The sequence below is a fragment of the Panthera uncia genome, chromosome X (assembly GCF_023721935.1).
Source record: "Panthera uncia isolate 11264 chromosome X, Puncia_PCG_1.0, whole genome shotgun sequence".
Classification (NCBI taxonomy): Eukaryota; Metazoa; Chordata; class Mammalia; order Carnivora; family Felidae; genus Panthera; species Panthera uncia.
Window position 1 is genome coordinate 34,466,071 of NC_064817.1, and position 22,581 is coordinate 34,488,651.

The 22,581-nt window shown below is 36.7% G+C and overlaps 1 protein-coding gene across 2 annotated transcripts in view; it reads left to right on the forward strand.

Annotated features, from left to right (window-relative positions):
* USP9X (ubiquitin specific peptidase 9 X-linked) overlaps positions 1 to 22,581 on the forward strand; it is a 162,090-nt gene that overhangs the window by 85,807 nt on the left and 53,702 nt on the right. For both annotated transcript variants that reach the window (XM_049643713.1, XM_049643715.1), the window contains exons 15-21: positions 6,895 to 6,982; positions 9,845 to 10,187; positions 12,579 to 12,674; positions 13,096 to 13,307; positions 14,497 to 14,737; positions 15,070 to 15,219; positions 16,394 to 16,514. In XM_049643713.1, the coding sequence (XP_049499670.1) occupies positions 6,895 to 6,982; positions 9,845 to 10,187; positions 12,579 to 12,674; positions 13,096 to 13,307; positions 14,497 to 14,737; positions 15,070 to 15,219; positions 16,394 to 16,514 (1,251 nt within the window). The remainder of the gene's footprint in view (positions 1 to 6,894; positions 6,983 to 9,844; positions 10,188 to 12,578; positions 12,675 to 13,095; positions 13,308 to 14,496; positions 14,738 to 15,069; positions 15,220 to 16,393; positions 16,515 to 22,581) is intronic.

The window sequence follows — 22,581 nt, forward strand, 5'->3', positions numbered from 1 at the left end:
GGATGTTAGCCTCCAAGCCACTCACATCCACTGGTAAAGGGTAATAATCTAGCCAAAGCAGGACTTAATTACAGCATTTCACCAATAAGGGGCTTATGTTGTAAGTAGCAGGAACAGCTTACGTGTAGCAAGGCTGAAAGGTAAAAGGAGGAAAAATACTGTGGGTGAGATAGACCTCAGAGAGTTCAGACTATTCACTAAACAACCAAGCAAGCAACACCAACCTGGGAGTTGGTGGGTGGTGTCAAAATCAGGTTGCTATAATATATTTAAATACCCAAATTTCAACCAAAAAAAAAATTAAAGGTGTCACCCATATATATACAGACCACAGAAACTGCCTCTAAATGGGCCCAGATGGTAGACTTTGCAGACAAAGACTTGAAAGCAGTTACTACAGATATGCCCAAGGAGCTGTATGAACTTGTGTCTAATGAATTAAAGGAAAGTATCGTGACAGTTAGTTGAGAATAATGTCAACGAGATAGAATTTTTTCTTTAAAAGAGTAGGAATCAAATGGAAATTCTGGAGTTGAAAACTACAATACCCAAAATGAAAAATTTGGAACAGGGGCTGAACAGAGCTTGCAAGCTTGCGGAAGACTCCATCTGAACTTAAGATTGATGAATAGAGATTATGCAATCTGAAAAACAGTGAAGAAGAAATGAAAATCCTATAGAAATACTGGACATCATTAAGAGTACCGACATGCATGCAGTGGGAGTACCGGAAGGAGGTGCAGGAGGCAGAAGGGAGCAGGAAAAAACATCATCGCCAAAGACTTCCTAGATGGATTTAGAAACCTTAACCCATATATCCAAGAAGCTTAAAGAATTCCAAGTAAGGTAACGTTAGACCCAGATGCAGGCACTTCATAGGTGTAAGAAAATTTGAAAGTTGTAAGAGAAAAACGAACTCTTCACAAGGAAACACAAGTAAAATTAACACTTTGTTTTGTAGAACATTGGAGACTAGAAAGTATTAGGATAAATGTACATGAAGTGCTAGGGGCAGTGGAGGGACCTGGCAACTAAGTAACCTACAGCAAAACTATCTTTCAAAAATGAAGACAAAATAAAGGCATTCCCAGATAAATGCTGAGAGAATTTATTGCTAGCAGACATGCCTTGCAAGAAATACTAAAGAAAGTAATTAGACTGACAGTAGGTGACACCAGTCATTCAAAGCCTAAGGGGGGAAAATATAGTTATGCCTTGTTTTACTGCTTTTTGAAGATAACTGCATATTTTACAGATTGAAGGTTTATGACAACTCTGCATCGAGCAAGTCTATCTCAGTGCCATTTTTCCAGTAACATTTATTCACTTCATGTCTCTGTCACATTTTGGTAATTCTCAGGATTTTAAACTCTTTTATTGTATTTGTTAAGGTGATCTGTGATTGGTGGTTATGACTTGAATACTCTAATTACCATTTTTTAGCAATAAAGTATTTTTAAGGTATTTACGTTGTGTTTTAAGACATAATGCTATTTCATGCTTAATAGACTATAGTATAAAGTATACCTAACTTTCATATGCATTGGAAAGCCAAAGACTTCATCTTACTTTATTGCAATACTTGATTTGTTTTGGGGGTCTGGAACCAAACTTGGAGTATCTCTCATGTGCCTGTAGAAGTTTTGAACACTATAAACCCATAATCCATACCTAACAGGCATATAAGGAATACTCCATCCAACAAGAGCAGAATGTACTTTCTTCTCAAGTACAAATAGAATATTTTGTAGGACACACCATATTCTAGGCCATACAGAGTAGGATTTTTGTCCACAGTTGAATTAAATTGTAAATTAAGGAAATTTGGGGATTTCACAAGTTCGTGTCCATTATATGCTCCTGACTAACCAGTGGGTCAAAGAAGAAATGACACCTGTGAGATGAGAATATACTGAGATGAAGGAAAACACAAAATGCAGTAACTTTGGGAGAGTTGCTAAGTCAGTGCTCAGAGGGAAATTTATACCTCTGAGTGTTCATAGTAAAGAAGAAAGTTACCAAATCAGTAACCTTCAGAAACTAGGAAAGAGCAAACTAAACCCATAGAACAAAGGAAGGAAATAATGAAGATTAGAGTTGAAATCAAGTAAGGTAAGGGAGAGAAAACTTAGAGATCAATGGAACTGAAAGTTGGTTTTTTGAAAAGGTCAGCAAAATTGACAAACCTGTAGCTAGGCTAAGAAAATAAGACTCAATTATGAAAATCAAAAGTAAGAGGCCATCTCTACTGATCCCACAAAAAAAGAGTACCAAATTGCTGAAATTGGAGAAGCAGTTAAAATTTTGAATAAACTTAAGTGAAAAAGTTGAATGAGTAACAAAGAAACCACAAAGAAATTCTGGGACCACGTGGTTTCATTGGTGAATTTTATTGAACATTTGAAGGATTACCACTCCTCCTTCACAAATTCTTTCAGAAAATAAAAGTACACTTCCCAAAGCCTTCTGTGAAGCCATTGTTACCCTGATACCAAAACAATACAAAGACATCAGAAGAAAACTACAGACCAGTATCCCTTATGAGTAAAGATTAAAAATCCTTTAAAAAAAAAGGTGGGGGAGGGGGCAAATCAAATTCAGTGACATATAACACAAGGACTATGTATCATGACTAAATAGAACATATGTCTGGAACACAATGTTGATTTCACACCCAAAAGTCCATTGCGATACACCAATAGAATAAAGGACCAAAACTGTTATCTTCTCAGTAGATGAAGAAAAAGTATTTGACAAAATCCAATACCTTTTCATTTTAAAATCATTGAACAAACTAAGAATAGAAGGTGACTTTATCAACCTGATGAAGGGCATCTCAAAACTCTCCTAGCTAACTTCATACTTAATGGTGAAAGATCTGCTGCTTTCCCCCAGGATCAGGAATGAGATCAAGATGTGTATGCTAATCACTTCCATTTAACATTCTGTGGAGGTGCTAGCCTGAGCAACTAGGCAAGAAAAATGAGCATCCACATTTGAAAAGAGGCATAGCTATCTGTAATTACAGAAATCAACACTTGTATATAGAAATCTTTAAGAAACCACTAAAATCTATTAAAGCTAATAAATGAGTTAAACTAGATTGCAGGAATTAAGATCAGTGTACAAATGTCAGTTATATTTCTGTATGCTCAGTAATGACCAACCTGAAAATAAAATTAAAATAATTTTATTTACAATAGCTTTATAAAGTATGAAATACTTACAATTGAACAAAAATACAAAAGTACATTTTAGTTATTTTTTAAGATTTTTAAAAAAGTAATCTCTACACCCAACGTAGGGCTTGAACTCATAACCTTGAGATAAAGAGTCACATGCTCCATTGACTGAGCCAACCAGGCACCCCCAAAATTTGTACATTTTAAACTATGGAACAGAATTGTGGAAAGCAGTTAAAGATCTAAATAAATGGACAGACAGCCCGTGTTCATTGAATGGAAGACTTAATATTGTTACAGTCATTGTACTCTGCAAATTAATCTACAGATTCAAAATAAGCCCTATAAAAATCCCAACTTACTCTTGTAGAGAAATCGATCAGCTGATCCTAAAAATCGTGGAAATGCAAGGGACCATTGAACCATATAATAGCCAACATAATCTTTAATGCTGAAAACCAAAGTTGGCTGACCTATATATGTAATAATTCCTGATTTCAAAACTTAATACAAAATAAACATAACCCAGTGTAGTACTAACATGAGAATAGATGTATGCATCAGTGGAATAGATAGTCTAGAAATAGTTAAATTTATGTTAACTGATTTTTGTGAGTGGGAAGAATATTCAGTGGGAAAAGAAGTAATTTTTTGATAAATGTTGCTGGAAAGTTTGTATATGCACATCTAGGAGAATAAAGTTTGATCCCCTACCTCACACCATACACAAAACTTAGATCATAGACCTAAAAGTATAAAAGTCTTAGGAAGAAAACAAATTTTTGTGGCCTAAGGAGGAGAAAAGGTGGTGTATTGGAGCACATCAAAGCTTAAAACTTAACTGCTTCAAATGATTCAATAAAGTAAAATGACAGTCCAAGAATTGGAAAAGAAAATCTAAGTCCTATGTCTAATAAAGGACTTCTATCCAAAATATAGAAGAACTCTTAACAATTAAAACACAACCCAATTAGGAAATGGTCAGAGGATCTGTATAGACATTTCCTCCAATGGCCAAAAGCACAAAAAAGATGCTCAGTATCATTAGTTACTAAGGAAATGTGAATCAAAACTACATTGAGAACCTACTTCACACTTAGGATGACAAAAATAAAGATGACAAATGTTTACACAGCTCAGACTATACTAAAAATCATTAAATTGTGAATTTCATGGTATTTGAGTTATGTCTCGATGCTTTCTCAAAACTGAGCTGCTTTTATGAGTTATTAAATAGTCTCTAGGCAATTTGCATTCTGTAATGATAAGAACCAATTTATGTTAGCCATAGCCACTTGGATTTAATTTTGTCTGATTTAATATCTCCTGCTCTCGTCAGTTGGATGCGACAAGAGTCACAAATGCATCATCGTCTTTGGCTGCTAACTAGAGCTGAATGTTTACAAGGAAGACCACCAAACATGCTGTTTATGTTCTGGCAGCCCAGAATCTCCTCTGTAGTAACATGTCGAGTCTCTCCCTTTCTATTTAGCAATGAGGGATCGTCTTAAAGGAGGCTTTATGCCTAACATGGAGCTCAGACTCACAACCCCAAGATCAAGAGCTGCATGCTCTACCAACTGAGCCAGCCAGCTGTCCAGGGTCTAGTTCTTGATAAAGTGCTGGCACCTAAAAAGGGATGGGGGTATTAAAACTAGTGGGCAAAAGTTTAAGAAGCAGGATACTTACATAGTCTGAAGGCATCTCCCCACTACTTAATAAGAAGAGAAAAATAGTAAGTTTACACTGCAAAATCCTCATGGAAACACTTTGACCAAATGATCAAAGTTAACTTCGGTATTGTATCAGTGTTAATTGCAATGTTGTTATTTAAACAAATGTCTTCGTTATTTGGAAATATTTAAGTATTGGGGGAGTGGGGGCAGGTACAGAGCTATGTCTTCAACTGACTCTCAAATGGTTTAGAAAAATTACACTTACGTTATATGTGGCAACTAATGAAATAGATGCGGCGAAATGTAAACAACCGGTCGTTGTGGGTGAAGTTGATAAGGGAATTCACACGTTATTTTTGAAACTTGTGTTAGATGTGAAGTTACTAAAATTTAAAATTTCCCCTAAAAAGGAACATGGCAGGCAAACAAAGCTGTGCATAAACTCCTTGTTTAGACAATAACAAAAAAGGTAACTGAAGTCCATTGATGATTCGGATATTTCAAGACTAATTCTCTGAAAAAGAAAAGTTCTACCTAGTTGATTAGGTTTGATCTTCTATCCAGTTTCTTGAGAAACTGTTTTAAGTCTGCATCTTGAGGAAATGGACTTTGATGGAAGTAGAGAAAACATGTTTAGGACTTTAGGTAGATGGCAATACATGTGGAAGTAGAAAGCGGTTCTAATATATTGTGCTTTTCTTACAAAAACATTAAAGGCAGGTTTTATTTATTTGTTTAAAGTTTATTTTTTGAGAGCCCGCACACACAGCGGGGCAAGGGCAGAGGGAGAGAGAGAATCCCAAGCAGGCTCTGAACTGTCAGCACAGAGCCCGATGCGAGGCTCGAACTCACAAACCATGAGATTGTGACCTGCGCCGAAATAGAGTGGGATGCATAACCGACTGAACCGTGCACACGCCCCGAAAAGCAGATGTTTTTAAACACTCTGTGTTCCATATATGTTCCATCTTTACATCAGTCCCAAGATTTTCTTCACAGAAGAAACCACTAGTTTTGAAGAGTTTCTTACTATTTCTGGAAGGTCTCAAACAATTAGAATTCTTTGGCAGTAGCACACACGTACCATAAAGTCCATGATCTGGCGTGCAAATATCAGTAATTAATGTTAAAGGGAAGCCACACAATTTCTTGTTCCTCCATACTTTGTACAACTTGCTGGAAGAAATGTCAATGATTTCCTCATGTTTGATAGCAGTTGTCAGCATTTGCTTCGTGTCTCTTTAGCCCCAAGCCACAGATGACCTTGACCATTGCCATGTCACACCACTTTTTCCAACGAAGTCAAAACAGAAAACAACTGTCCATAGTGTTTTCAGTACAGTGGGTTCTTTTTAAGATTTTTTGCTGTGGCCTTTCATTCCAAATAGACTTTTCCACCCACTGTATGTTTGAAATCAATGTAAAACCAGAGTTTACTACTAGCTTTCTTTTTTTTTAAAGAAGGAATTTATAGGTTAAGCTAGGCTTAGTGACCAACACTTACCCATGGTCATGATTGAAGGATAAGTTCTTTTGAATTTCTGTGAGACTGTTCTAGACTTTTATAACATGCTACTGGTAATAACTATGATAACTGTACAGAATGGCACCTTATGTTTTTAGGTAAACATGAGTAATATTTTAACTAATTTTTCTCCATGAAGGTAGTTGTTAGTAGAACAGGAAGGAAGTTGAAACAGTTTTGTCTTGGTAGCTTATTTTCACAGATCGCTCGGGTCAGTCTTAGGCTGTAATCAAAAATTGCTTGTGTATACTGATAAGGCAAAAGGGCTGTGATGAAAAATTATTTTTGATAGCATATATAAAAGATCATTTTCTTTTGGTTATGTAAAAGAAAAGCTTATTTTTGTAGGGAAGGTAGGAGATGGGTAGAAACCATCAATAATTAATTAGTAAACTTCAGGTTGCCTTTTAATAAAGAATTAATGACTTTGTAACTGACTTAAATTTCCGTTGATTAAATTTGGTGATGTGGGTATCCATGTGTATAATGCCTGATTTTTCTTAATTTGCAGATCACGAAGACTATGACCCACAAACTGTGAGGCTGGGAAGTAGATATAGTCATGTTCAAGAAGTCCAAGAACGGCTTAACTTCCTTAGGTTTGTTTTAAATTATCAGTGTTGCTCTCTTTAAGACCCAGATAAGGAATGCTTAGTTAATGTGCTGTATGGTTAGGTCTTTGTTAGGTGATCTTTTTCCCTGCCATCTCGTATTTTCCCACGTGGAAATGATTACCTGAAAGTCCCAAGGACATTTCCCTATGTGCTTATTATTAAATACTTTAAAATTACTGGCTGATTTTTAACTCTTATTCTTTGCAATATTTGAACACATTTTAAGCTTTTGTATATACTTGTTCTTCATGTTTCTTTATGCTAGAAATAGGTTTATTTTTAGAGAATAAATTTCCATACTTTGACACAACCAGCTAGAGAATTGTATTGACCTTAACGGTATCCTAGTCAGTAGGGAAATGGAGTCAAAAGGCTGCTGGCCCAGCACCTCGAAAGAGTGGTTTGCATCCAGTGGTGTCTTGTTCATCCTAGCAGTGGCTGACAAAGGCCATCTGAATGAATAACATTATTCTGATGGGGATGAAGAAAAGAGGTTTATTCCCTTGAGCCAAAGCTAAATGTAGTCCATGGCTGAATTTGAATTTGCTCAGGGATAATTAGCCTTTAATGATCATACACTTAACAGATTTGAAATTGTTAAAAAGTTTTGTTGATGAGGGGTTTCTTGTGAATTCAGAAACCGCAGGCTGCAGAAGTGCTTATTCAGTTTCTAAGTGTGCTAAGAGAGATGCCCAGATTGTCAGTGCTTTGGGAAATCTATTGCGTTTATTATTTTGATACATTAGGGAATTTTCTCCTAAGCTCAGTTAATTAGGGACTTGTTTATTGAACTGTGTGCTTATTTACTGGAAAACATTTACGTAAATAGTTACATAATGATTGTAACTTGAGGAAAAACTCTAGCCACCAAATTTCAAGAAATTCAGCATTGGTTTAAAGTGAAATGTTTTTTCTGTGTGTGTTTTGATTTTCAACCACCTGGATAGAAGGACCTGCCTCCCCAGATTGAGAATCCCTTCCATAGTGAGTCATCATTATTGATGGGTTTGTGTTGTATCCCGTAGGTTTCCTAGAACAGAAAAATGGTTATGAGTCCTACTGTATTCAAGTTTGGAATCAGAGGACCTATTCTGCTCCTTGCTTTGTTAGTACCTGTCTTCATGACTTGTAGCAAAACACACTCAAGGGAAGAGAACCTCACATTACTTACAATATACTTGGCCTGTGTTAAACAGTTTACACTTAATCCTCAGAGCAATGCGGAAGGCAGGTATTATCCCCATTTGATTCATAAAAAAATGGAGATTGACATGGCTTAATAGCTTCTTTGATATCTGGAAGCCCATACATAATGGCATTGCACTGCTCGACTGGATCTGACTTCAGGGTCGGTGCTCTTTATATTAGACCAGTGATTTTTGGAAATCTGTCTTGGAGCCTTAGGGCTTCTAAGGAGCTTCCTCCAAGATTTCTGAACAAGCGGTGGAGATTTGATCCCCATTTCTTCTTTCTTTCCTCCTCTTCCCAACAACTAGGGCAGCCCTGCTTTTATATATCAGACTTGAGAATAGAATTCTTGCTTTAAGAAAGTTTTCTGCTTGTTGTACTTTAAAAAAAACAAACAAAAAACTTTGAAAACAAATTCATGTTACCACACAGGACATTGCAGATCATATCTGTAAGTTAGAAGTAGCAGGGTTAGGTAGGACAAGGTGCTAGATACCTTCTTTAAGCTCACCAAAGCTTTTAAAATATCAAAGACCCTAGAGTTGAGATCCCAAAATGCTTTGAGATAATGAGAGAACCTATTCCCACGAAATACATGCACCTTACTTTATAACTGGGCAGGGAATCATCATTATGTGAGCTAAAAATTATGTGCTACTCAGAATAAAGTGTCTCGTTTCCTTTACTTCATCGATAGGGCAGTCAGGGTGGGTGGAGGAATGCTGAAAGAAACCTAAAGCTATGATAGAAGAGACTGCCACTGTCCCAAAATTCACCTTCATTGTCTTAATAACCAGTAGTCACAATACTAAAAAGACCCTAGAGAGCATCACTGAATAATTGATAAGCATTCTGTTAGATACTGACATAAAAAGTTTAAATCATATGTAGGTTATTCTGTTTAATGTGGCGAGGTACTGAGTGATGCATCTTAGACCATCAGGAAGCATTAAAACTTAAGTAGTTTTGACCTAAAATTCGTTAATGAAATGGTTATCTGTGAAAGTCACTTGGGAACTACCTCATTTTCCAATAATGGCATATTAACAGAATGGTAAAAGTCAAACAACCCATTAAATATAGTTGTTTTTTTTTTTTAATTTTTTTAACGTTTTATTTATTTTTGAGACAGAGAGAGACAGAGCATGAACAGGGGAGGGTGAGAGAGAGAGAGGGAGACACAGAATCTGAAACAGGCTCCAGGCTCTGAGCTGTCAGCACAGAGCCCGATGCGGGGCTCAAACTCACGGACTGAGAGATCATGACCTGAGCCGAAGTCGGACGCTTAACCGACTGAGCCACCCAGGCGCCCCCCATTAAATATAGTTTTGAAATGGCTGGATTCAAAGACCAAACTGTTTAAGTTCAGGAAACAAATACTTAATTCAGTTTAAGTTCAATCACCTCACAGAGTTCCTGGCACATTTTAGGTGCCCAGTATGTGCTTGTTAAATGAATGAATGAATACCTAAGGGTTTTTTACTACAAGATGAAAGTCGAGGAATAAGTAAGCTTAAGATGTCAATAAGAATTGACATCTTTTTATCTGTCATTAAGGCGTAATTACGATAGATGGATTATTTCTACATATACTGCTAGATTGCCTTTCAGGATAAAAATTATGTAGATCTAATTGCTAATTTTCTATGTTTTTCCAAGATTTTTATTGAAGGATGGCCAACTGTGGCTATGTGCTCCTCAGGCAAAACAAATATGGAAGTGCTTAGCAGAGAATGCAGTTTACCTTTGTGATCGTGAAGCCTGTTTTAAGTGGTATTCCAAGTTGATGGGAGATGAACCAGACTTGGATCCTGATATTAATAAAGACTTCTTTGAAAGTAACGTGCTTCAGCTTGATCCTTCCCTATTAACTGAAAACGGAATGAAATGTTTTGAGCGATTCTTCAAAGCTGTGAATTGTCGAGAAGGAAAACTAGTAGCAAAAAGGAGGGCATATATGATGGATGATTTGGAGTTAATAGGATTAGACTACCTTTGGAGGGTAAGTGAAAAGTAGGAACTTTGTCAACATTCTTTCTGATGAAATATTTCAAATAGAGAAGGAGTCACAAGTTTGCATGTAAATTACGTATATATGCTGATCTGATGCTTGTCTAGAAGGTAGTGGTAGTTCACTTTTGTCTTATTGTATCATTTGTCATTAGGTTTTTTCTTCTCTCTCTCCCTTCCCCTCCCCTGTTTTGTCACTGATAATCCTTTTTGTCTTGGCTTAGAGTCTGATCATTCCAGGTGTATTTAGAAACATACTTACCATATAGATTTTTCATTCCCCTGTCCCCCATAGAAGTCATCGTTCTTCCTTTTGTTTCATTCAGTGTAGATCCTGTTTCTTCTCCTTCATTGTTTTGTTTTGTTTTTTAACGTTTATTTGTTTTTGAGACAGAGCATGAACGGGGGAGGGGCAGAGAGAGAGGGAGACACAGAATTGGAAGCAGGCTCCACGCTCTGAGCCATCAGCCCAGAGCCTGTCGCGGTGTTCGAATTCACGGACCGTGAGATCGTGACCTGAGCCAAAGTCGGACGCTTAACCGACTGAGCCACCCAGGCGCCCCTCCTTCATTGTTAATTTTACATTATTATACATGCAATGCTAAAATAGAGGACAGAAGAGAAGACTATTTAGAATGGGTTACAAATGTATACTTTATTGGCACAGTTTTAACTTGTGATGTTTTTAAACACCCGAGGGAATGAAATATTACTGTCTTATTTTTCCACCTTTGTATTTTTTTTTTTATTAAAAAATTTTTTAAATGTTTATTTTTGAGACTGAGACAGAGCCTGAATTGGGGGGGGGGGGGGGACAGAGAGTAAGTGAGAGACAGAATCTGAAGCAGGCTCCAGGCTCTGAGCTGTCAGCACAGAGCTGGACGCAGGGCTTGAACCCATGAACCATAAGATCATGACTTGAGCCAGAGTCGGACACTCAACCAACTGAGCCACCCAGGCGCTTCTCCACCGTTTTAGTATTAAAATATATATATGCTTGAGATAAAATGGATGCAACATCATATTAGTTTCAGGTGCACAGCATAATGATCTGATATTTGTATATATTGTGAAATGATCACCACAATAAATCTAGTTAACAATCATCACCACAAGTCATTACAGATTTTTTTCTTGTGATGAAAACATTGAAAATTTAGTCTCCTAGCAACATTCAAGTATGCAGTACAGTATTAACTGTAGCCACTGTGTTGTACATTACATCCTCAGTATTTATTTTATAAATGGAAGTTTGTACCTTTTGACCACTTTCACCCATTTCGTCTATTCCCCGCCTCTGGCAACCGCCAGTCTTTTCTGAGTTGTTTTTTTATTTGTTTTTAGATACCACATACACATGAGATCATGCAGTATTTGTCTTTCTCTGAACTTTTTTCACTTAGCACAATGTCCTCAATGTCTCTCCATGTTGTGCCAATATAGTATTAATATATTATTTTTACTTTTAAATATCTGACTTGTTCATAGCAGTTTATATTGGGTTTTGGATATATTTTTCTGCAAACTGTAGACTCTTTACTGTGTCATTTGATTTTTCAGACTTTAAGTGGGTTTCAATATTTTTAAACAGCCAGAACCTTTTTTAAAAGTAAAAATTTATAGGGGCGCCTGGGTGGCTCAGTTAGTTGAGCATCCTCCTTCAGCTCAGGTCATGATCTCATGGCTCGTGAGTTTGAGCCCTACATTGGGCTCTGTGCTGACAGCTCAGAGCCTGGAGCCTGCTTCAGATTCTGTGTCTCCCTCCTTTTCTCTCTCTGCCCTTCTCCTGCTCACACTCTTTATCTCTCTCAAAAATAATGAACGTTAAAAAAAATTTAAATAAAAATATATACAGTACTCCAAAATGTAAAACTGGTTGGACAAGGGAGAGCCAGTTTTTTTGTTTCTGTTTTTTGTTTTTCTCTGCTCATTCTCCCTGAGAATTCTCCCTCATTCACACTTTCTTTTTAACTAATTTTCACACTCTTTTCTTTTTAACTAATTTTTAACATATCTTTTATTTCCTTTTAACTAATTTGAATTCCTCCTTCAGTCTCACAACTTGGTTACCAAGTTGATTTGCAGGGTTCACTAATACTACTCAAAGCATATTTTATTCTTAGTAAAATGTGTCTTCCATTCTTAAATTGCTTTAGTCAAAGACTTGAGTTTTGCATTTTATTACTCTTTTCAGTCTCTTAATTTTACTTGACTTACTTGATTATCAAAGTAAATATACCCTTAAATTATGGAATACTGTATTGAAAATAATGGTTTTTCATGGGTATGAAATATCCATATTTCAATGGATATGGTTTGAATTGAAATGTCCACCTAAAATATGTCATGAAAGTTGTTTACACTTGAATCTTTTTGAACCTAGGTGGTGATTCAAAGTAATGATGATATTGCCAGCAGAGCTATAGATCTACTTAAAGAGATATATACAAACCTTGGTCCAAGGCTGCAGGTCAATCAGGTGAGGATTTACATTCACTAAAACGTCCACAAATTAGAGTTCTAGTTAACGAACTCTTTTGCTTATAAGAATTTTTTGAATTCTGAATTAACTAAGTTATTTGTTTCAACTCTGATTAAATGTATACCTACAATATTTGTCTGTATTATCATTCCACAAAATGCTGTTTAGACAACATGAATCTTGATTACTTCAAGTGATTATTTTGTGTATATTTATGGCATGAGATATCAACTGAATTTCTTTTGATTTTACTACCTACTTTGAAGCTCATTCTTTATCTAATTTATACTTGTTAACTTACATAACTCTGGCTTCCTTTGACAAAATGTGGTGTGTTTTATTATCAGTGTAGACATTGGTTAAATATCATGGCAATTAAAGTATCTTGGACTGTCTTTATTTGGCCCATTATTTGTAGGTGGTGATCCATGAGGACTTCATTCAGTCTTGCTTTGATCGTTTGAAAGCATCTTATGACACGTTGTGTGTTTTGGATGGTGACAAAGACAGTATTAATTGTGCAAGGCAAGAAGCTGTTCGAATGGTTCGAGTGTTAACTGTGTTAAGGGAATATATAAATGAATGTGACAGTGATTATCACGAGGAAAGAACAATTCTACCTATGTCAAGGTTTGTGAATAACTGATCTACTAATTAATTACTTGGTATTTTTCCTAGAATCTATTTTTTGTTGTTGTTGGTAGGGCATTAAGTCTAGTTTTCTCCATCTATTTATTTATTGCCGTTCACTTTATTGCCTGTTAGTTAAGTCTTGTCAAGGATATTTTGCAGTTGGAAGTATTTCAATGCTGTTCATTTATACGGTTAAAAATAATTGCATAGTCAGATTGGAGAATTAACTGGAAATAACTCTTAAAAGCTGCTTTTGACAGATAGCTGATATGTCAAGAAATACTTCCAAATGATGTACTGGTATTTCTGTTAAAGTCTCACCATTGAGTAATTCAAATAGTATTTATAATTTAGAGATGTTTATAGAATGAATGCCATCAGTATTTATTTTAAAAGAGTTCTCTTTGTTGACCATGAAACTATATTAAGTTGCCTCTTGAATGTGAATTTTAGTTTTTCTGTCTTATCTATAAGAAGATATTATCAACAAATATTCGGCGTCTAAATTTTGATATTAATAATTTTTCACGAAATATTTACATCTTTGCATTTTTGTTAATGTTCTCAAGCTAAAGTATCTTTCACATTTAAAAATAGTCTTAGTGAGTTGCATTTTCATGGCATTACATAGAATATTGTTAACTCAGGTCTCTGATTTAATTTCTTAAAACTAGACCTCTCATTTTCTGCAACCATAGGTACAAGAATAACAATGAGATAGGATTGTTGTATTTTTTTTTTTTTTTAAATTTTTTTTTTTTCAACGTTTTTTAATTTATTTTTGGGACAGAGAGAGACAGAGCATGAACGGGGGAGGGGCGCAGAGAGAGGTAGACACAGAATCGGAAACAGGCTCCAGGCTCCGAGCCATCAGCCCAGAGCCCGACGCGGGGCTCGAACCCACGGACCGCGAGATCGTGACCCGGCTGAAGTCGGACGCTTAACCGACTGCGCCACCCAGGCGCCCCAGGATTGTTGTATTTTTAAAGATTGCTTAAAATATTTATAATTAGAGGGCAGTAGGGGCACCTGGATGGCTCAGTCGGTTGAGTGTTCAACTCTTGATTATAAATTTTTATTTTCAAGATCCTAAAAATACGTATCCTTTAACTCACTTTTTCTTGTTTAATAAGAAGATAGGAAATCCTGCTGATGAGGGTGATTTTTTTTCTTTTCTTCCCCCCAGAGCTTTCCGTGGTAAACACCTCTCTTTTATAGTTCGATTTCCAAACCAGGGCAGACAAGTTGATGACTTGGATGTATGGTCTCATACAAATGATACGATCGGTTCAGTACGACGATACATTCTCAATCGTATTAAAGCCAATGTTGCCCATACAAAAATTGAGCTCTTTGTGGGTGGTGAACTGATAGATCCTGCAGATGACAGAAAGTTAATTGGACAATTAAACTTAAAAGATAAATCGGTAAGTATCTACAGTTGCCAACCTTTTCAAGAAAGTCAAACCTGAGACTGTTTTTCATTTCACTAGTTAATATTTCATTCGACATGTTATGTGTGAGGCTCTATATTAGTTATTTGGATTACAACCCTACATAAGACTGGCATTATGGTGCTTACAATATAGTAGAAGAACGGATTTCTAAAAACAAAACTATTTAAGTGGTTATTAGGCAACACCTATAAATTGAATTTCTAGAAGTATAGCCTGTAGGGTTTTTTTTGTTGGTACGTTACTGACTTCTGTTTTGCATATTTTTCCTGGTTTTTGATAATAACTTAGTGTATTATTTTCAGCTAATTACAGCCAAACTTACACAAATAAGTTCCAATATGCCTTCAAGCCCTGATAGCTCTTCTGATTCCTCAACTGGATCTCCTGGAAACCATGGGAATCATTACAGTGATGGTCCCAATCCAGAAGTGGAAAGCTGTTTGCCTGGGGTGGTGAGTAGATGGTTTTGAGTTACTGTATGCAAGGCATTATGCGAGGTTCTTTGAGAATAAAGAAATAAGGTTTGACCTTGTATCAACCACCTGCTCCCTGCCCCCTATGCAGTGGAAAATTCACGTATAACTTCAAAACTCCCCCAAAACTTAACTATTCATAGCCTAGTGCTGACTGGAGGCCTTACCAGCAACATGAACAGTTGATGAACATGTTATTTCATATGTTACAGGTGTTGTTTATTGTGTTTTCACTGTTTTATACTGAATGTATGTATTATATACTGTATTTTTACAATAAGCTACAGAAAAGAAAATGTTAAAATCATAAAGAGAAAACATTTACTGTACTTCTGGGGAAAAAATCTGTGTAAGTGAACCTGTGCAGTTTAAACCCATGTTGTTCAAGGGCTCTAGCTATATACAGAATAGTTCTTTTTTGTTGAGAAGCTTAGTTTAATGAAGCAAAATATCAAAGAACTGTATAGTTAACCATCAGCTTCAGAATAGATCTCCCCCCCCCACTCATGGTTGCGCTCTCAAAATTAAGTAAACCTTAAAAAAAAAAAATTCCCTTTAGATACAATAATATGTTTACATAAAATTATCTATTATACAGCGTAATTATAACTATTGAATGTATAAACTTAGAAAACTACCACTGTATTTTGTATTTGTACCACAGAAATGAACCCTTTCTTCACAACTGTTTCTGTAGGAAAATGTCTATAATCTTTCTCAAGTCAGTTACATATCTCGTATGTTAAGAAACCCTGATTCCTCTCTTACTTCCCCTCCCCAAGAAAATTTTAATGGCTATGGTGATAACCAGCCACTCCAGTGTCAGAAGAATTGGCCCCCTACAACAATTGAATTAGGAATTTATTAGCAGGCATGACAGCCTTTTGTATGTATAGAGTCTAACTTGTAGGCATGAGAGAAATAATGTAACAAAATAGTAAAAGAGCTGTCACACAGAAATTACCGAAGATGGCTCGGGTAATATATTCAGTCTGCATTGTGAAGGATTTATACAGGTGGGAAGATGGGTAAGGCAGGCCTTTTTAGAGAGTAGAAATGAAATAAACAAAACTGGAAATTAATTTATTTGGGGGTTCTTTTATTGGGGGACGTATAATTTATAGGTCAATATTTTGTGTATTGTGTATTCTAGATTATGTCACTACATCCCAGATACATCTCTTTCCTTTGGCAAGTTGCAGACTTAGGTAGCAGCTTAAATATGCCGCCTCTTAGAGATGGAGCAAGAGTACTTATGAAACTTATGCCGCCAGGTAAGAATTTTTTTTTATATGTATAATGTTCGTGAAGTACATGCTGGACAATAATGTGGTATATTAATAAATTCTGTTTCTAGATGGAACATACTTTGTGGTATAGAATACCATGTCAGGAAATGGCAAAATACAGCCCACTGCCTGCTTTTGTACGGCCCAGGAGCCAAGGATGGTTTTTACATTTTTAAATAGGTGGGGGGAGAAAATTAAGAGAATACCATTTTATAGCTTATGTAAATTGTATGAAATTTACATTTTAGTGTCCTAAACAAACTTTTATCAGTGTACAGCCATGCCCATTCACTTATATACTATCTGTGGCTGCTTTTGTTTTAAAACCGTAGAGCTCTGTAGTTGTGGCCAACATGCTATGGCCTGCAAAGCCTTAAATATTTACTGTCTGGCTCTTTACAGAAAAAACGTGCTGACCTCTGCACCATACTATGGGCCGTGTGTCCTCTGTGGCACTGCTCCTTTTTTATTCCTTAGAGACAACCACTTTAACGTGCACCTCTTTTCTTGTATATGGATATTGCTATTATGTCTATAAATCTCTTAAACTGTATGTATCAATTTTGGATACCTACTGAGTTTTTTACGGAGATGAAAACTTTATTCTCACATCCTCCCCATTTTTGCTTGAATTCTTACCTAAAATTGACACTAAAGGAGCACCTGGCTGGCTCATTTGAGAGAATATGCAACTCTTGATCTCAGGGTCACGTGGTCGAGTCCACCACTAACTGGGACACTAAAATGTAGATTTACATTTGGTGAAAAGTAGTTTGCCTGGATTACTGACAACTTTGTTCTGGATTTAATGATTTCCCCTTTTCGTTTTCTTAATTTTCTATACACCTATCACTAGTTCATCCCACATATCTTCTAGTAACTTCTCAAAATAAGTTCCCATTATTATTTGCATTATATAATCTGTTAGGTTTCACTATTTTCTAGAGCTTTTCCTCTTCCTCGTCCTCCTCCTCCTCCTCCTCCTCCTCCTCCTCCTCCTCCTCCTCATATCTGGTGGTTTCTTTCTATGGCAGGATCCCTATTCTCAGGTTCCTATATCTTGGGCCTTTCTTGATTTTTTTCTTATTTTTTTTTCTCCCCTCCCCCATGAATGTCTTCTTCACCCTGCTTGGGCTGTAATATCCTAGACTAGGCAGCCCTGTCACGTAGAGTTTAAATAGCACGAGTAAAAATAATTAGTGTCTTCAGAGATAACTTAAAGAACAGCCCACCAGATAGTTGAGTATGGCTGAAGACTGCCTCAAGAGTCTTCATAAAAGACATGGGAACAATAGAAATTGATGAGTTGATAGTGCTGAGATTATAATAAAGATGGAAGTGGAGCTCAGAGACAGATGAGCTACCATTAAAGTGGGCACAGAACAAAGTAAAGCCTGCCAAGAGTCATGAAAGGCTGGGAGTGTACCGGGGAAGGTGCTCACTTTTCATTTTCCTAAAAAGTTAAAAGGGCTTCGTCCTGCACAGCTGCCAGGCCAAGGGGTTTTTGGTTAGTTGGGCTTGGGTTTGGTTGTTCTTAAAAGTTACACTTCTTCTCCTGCTATACTGGCTCCCATTGTCTGGGAGAAATCACGTGTGAGCAAGCTCACCTTTCACATCATACTGACACCCTTTTGTTTGCCATTTGAATGTGAGCTAATTGGGGTTTTAGAAAGAAGTGTTACAACTTAACAGACTGTACTTATTACCCTGAAAGCTATTACTGGTAGATACATTATTGTATTCTGTTCCCTGCTTGTCTCTGCTTTTTGTAGAGTCCCTTTTTCCTATTAAAAACTTTTTCTGGGGCCTCTTGGTGGCTCAGTTGGTTAAGCATCCAACTTCAGCTCAGGTCACTATCTCACAGTTAGTGAGTTCAAGCCCCGCATTAGATTCTCTGCTGTCCATGCACAGCCCACTTCAGATCCTCTGTCCCCCTCTATCTTTGCCCCTCCCTCCCCTCAAAAATAAACATTAAAGGGGTACCTGGTTGGCTCAGTTGGTTAAGCTTCTGAATTTGGCTCAGGTCGTGGTCTCAGCATTCATGAGTTCAAGCCCCGCGTCGGGCTCTGTGCTGACAGCTCAGAGCCTGGAGCCTGCTTCCGATTCTGTGCCTCCTCCTCTCTCTGCCTCTGCCCCTCCCCCTCCCGCACTCATACTCTTGTTTCTCTCTCAGGACATTGAAAAAAAAATTCTTAATAAATAAAATAAGCATTTAAAAAACCTGTTATTCTTATTGAAATAACTTCAAACTTACAAAGAATAGTACAATCTTCCCTTCCCCAGATTCAATAGTTGTTAACATTTTGCTATAGTTGTTACATCTCTCTCTCTCATCTGCATCAGAGATTGATGATCTCCTTTGGAGAACAAGTTGTAGATACCGTATCTTTTTATCCCTGAATACGTATTGCTTTCTAAGAACAAGGAGTTCTTAGAACTCCTTCTAAGGAGTTCTTCTAAGAACAAGGTAGTATTCTCTTAATACTACCACAGTATCAGAAAATATATAGCATTGATAATTTATTATAATTTACAGACCTTACACACATTTTCCCAATAATGAACCTTACAACAGTGTTTTCTGGTTGAGGGTCCAATTTAGGTTCTTATATTGCATCATTCGTTGGTATCTTTAATCTGGAGCAGTTTCTCAGTCTTTGTCTTTTATGACTTAGACGGTTTTGAAAAGCATGGATCAGTGGTGTTGAATGTGTTTGTTTGGGGTTTTGTCTGTTTCCTGATGGTTATATACAGGTTGTACATTTTGTCAGTACCACTTATGTGATGCTCTGTCTTTCTAAGAGCATTCTATCAGGAGGCACATGTCCATTTGTCCTTTATTGGTGACATTATCCAAGATCACTTAATTGATACCTGTCAGGTTTCTCCAATGTAAAGTTATTTTTCCTGTTTTTGGAGAGATGTTTTGAGACCCTGTAACTTTTTCCTCATCAAGCTTTTACTTGTTTTACCATTCTTTGTAATGATTGCCTGAATGGGTTCTTCCTGTGATGGTTACAACATGGTGATTTCGTTTTACTTGATTTTTCATTCTTCGTTTATTGGTTGGCAAAGTAGAACCCCATTTGTTGTGTTTTATATGTATATATGACCCTGTTGGGTTATAGCTATTATAATCATAACTGATTTTGATGTTCAGTTGTCCCAGATGTGGTCATTGGATGGACCTAATGCCTTGTTATATAGCCTCATCATTATTTGAGTATGTTATTACTTTCTGGTAAAAGATGTTTGCAGCTCATCTAGTACTTTATCCTAGCCCTGTAGTCAGCCATTTCTCCTTTCAGTGATGATAGAGGATATTTAGGAACAAAATCTGAGAACTAAATTGGGTTTAATACTGGGGTATCTTGTTTCTAGGCCTTTTCATTAAATTGAGGAAGTTAATGCACATCTCTATCAGTTTCTGTGTCTGTCTCTATTAGGAAAAAACACGGGTTCATACTGGTCCTACTCCAGCTTCTTGGTCTCTCGCCATTTCATATTTGTATCTGTCTCTACATTTCTGAGCTGTTTTCTTCCCATTTTCATCAATTTGTTGTTGGGATGGGGCATGGCTTATGTATGCAGACTTCAGCAACTTTGGTTTGGTCTTTGATTCATCTCTACTTTCCCAACTACCTATTGTTTTCATATTCTTAGCTTTTCTAGGATTCAGTGGGCGCATTAACTTACTAAGTACCCTCTTCCCCTCACAAGTGCTTCCTGGTTCATCGAAGCCAGATTATCTGTCTTCCATCTCCTCTATACCTTCAATGATTTGATTTGTTCATATCTTTCTAATGTTTCTTCATCTCCTATTTGTATGTCCTTTTGATATTGTATATTTTGTAATCATTCTCTTTGTGTTGTGGTTTGTGGATTCATTGCTGATAAAAACAGTTCAATAATTGTCCCAGGTAATTGTTAAAACTGCTTTGTGTTACCATTATCTCCTTTTTCTAAAGCAAACATCATGTTGACATTTCCCGTCTTGTTTTCTGATTCCTATGAGACATAATCAGTTCAAGTATTTAGGTTCTTAACTAAAGCTTCTCTCAACCATTTAATTTAATCCTTAACCCTTACCTGTTGTATTATTTAGGATTTGTATTGTCTTATTTACTAGCGTTTGAGTAACAGTTACTGTTGCTTTATGTATGCAGAGTCATCCTTCACAGCGTACTTGAAAACACCCTAGAATCTCCGATCTCATGATTTGCGCATAATGCCACCACAGAGTGAGCTCTTGCCAGTAGCTCAAGCAAGAGTGCTTTTTTCATATTTCAAAGTATAGTACCTAAATTTGAAAAGGCCAGTAGACCTTTCCATATTCATATTACAGTAGACAAATCAGGCTTTGGACACAGATGGACTTGAGTTCAAGTTCTGATTCAAGTTGCTATTCCATGCCTTCAACATGTTTTCTTTGTCTTTCAAAACTTCCTTATTTATGTAACTGGGCTAATAACTATTTCATGGGATTACAGGGATTACATGAGTGGCATATGGAAAACCTATTGCCTAATGACTGATACTTAATGAGTATTCAACAAAATGTTAAACTCACTGTGACTATGGTTGCTACATGCACATAAACACCTGCTTGTGCACGTGCTCTCCTTCCTTTAAGAAAGGACGCAGATAATCATTTAGTGTTTGTACACACTTGCTGCATATATTTTAAAGGGGGAGAACACCAAGATGGAATTAATAGCTTTTTTCCAAGCCATCAACTTTACCTCTCTTCGTTCATTCTGAATCTGCCTGAAGTCGGGTGCCTCCGGTATGGGTTGCTGTTAAACTTAGAATGTTCTCCAGTCTTCTCTGTGTAGGTAATTTAATCTCTTGTAATTTAGACTGTACTCAGGAGTTTCTGTGTCCTTTCCCTACATGCACCAGGAAAACAGATTCTTCCTTCATACTGGGTGGTTAAAATGTACACAGCTTTACGAAGCACAATGAGTTGCTTTTCCTATTCAGTGCTTCCTTTTTTCCCACTAGTTTGGTCTAATTAATATCTTAAAATATGTTGGAATCCATTATAAGCACTTCATATTTATTAGCTCATTGAAGCCTCACAACATCCCTATGAAGCTATTAACTATTTTTAATCTATATTTTAAAGATGGGGAAACCGAGACCCAGCTATTAAGTTACTTGACTAGGGACATGTAGCTTAAACGACAGTTCTAGGTTTCACATGCAGGCGGTTGGCATTTATACTGTTACAACTCTGTGTTACTGTGCGTTTTCTATACATTTTAATAATCCACTGCAACATATAATTGATTAGGTTTAGGTATCTTTTTGAAAGACAAGGGAATAAACTAAAATCTTAACTATATCTGGATGACAGGATTGTGGATGGTTTAAATTTTTCTCCGTTTTCCATGTTGTGTGAAATGAGCTTTGCATATCATTGGGCATCTGAGATCATTTAGATTGAAGAATGCTATAGTTGGAATAGCCACTAATGATCATTTGGTTTACATAGCACAGGTGAAGAACATAATGCAACATTAAATGATTTGCTTAGTATTCACTGCTTTTTCTTAGTTTGTATTTCCTCCTACTCCCTTTTGCCTTCATCCTTCACTCAATATTTTTAAACCAAGCAAGACATTCTCATACAGCATATGAATTTGTTTTTTAGAAAGCAATTTGATGATATATGCAGAGGTCTTGGACGTTGGTGATTCTGCTTGCAGGATTTATTCCTGATGAAATAAATAATTGCAAGATTTAGCTGCTAGGATCTTGAGTGTTTAAAAAATATATATATTGGAAACAACCTAAATGCCTAATAATATGCAACTGGTAAAATGACACAATGTCATTTTACTCACCAGTTAAAATAATACAGGGGAAGGGGCACCTGGGTGGCTCAGTCAGTTAAGCTTCCAACTCCTGATCTCGGCTCAGGTCATGATCTCACAGTTTGTGGGTTCGAGCCCTGCATCGGGCTCTGCACTAACAATGCAGAGCCTTCTGGGGATTTTCTCTCCCCCCTCTCCCTTTCCTCCCTCTCCCCCCTCTCCCTCTCCCCCCC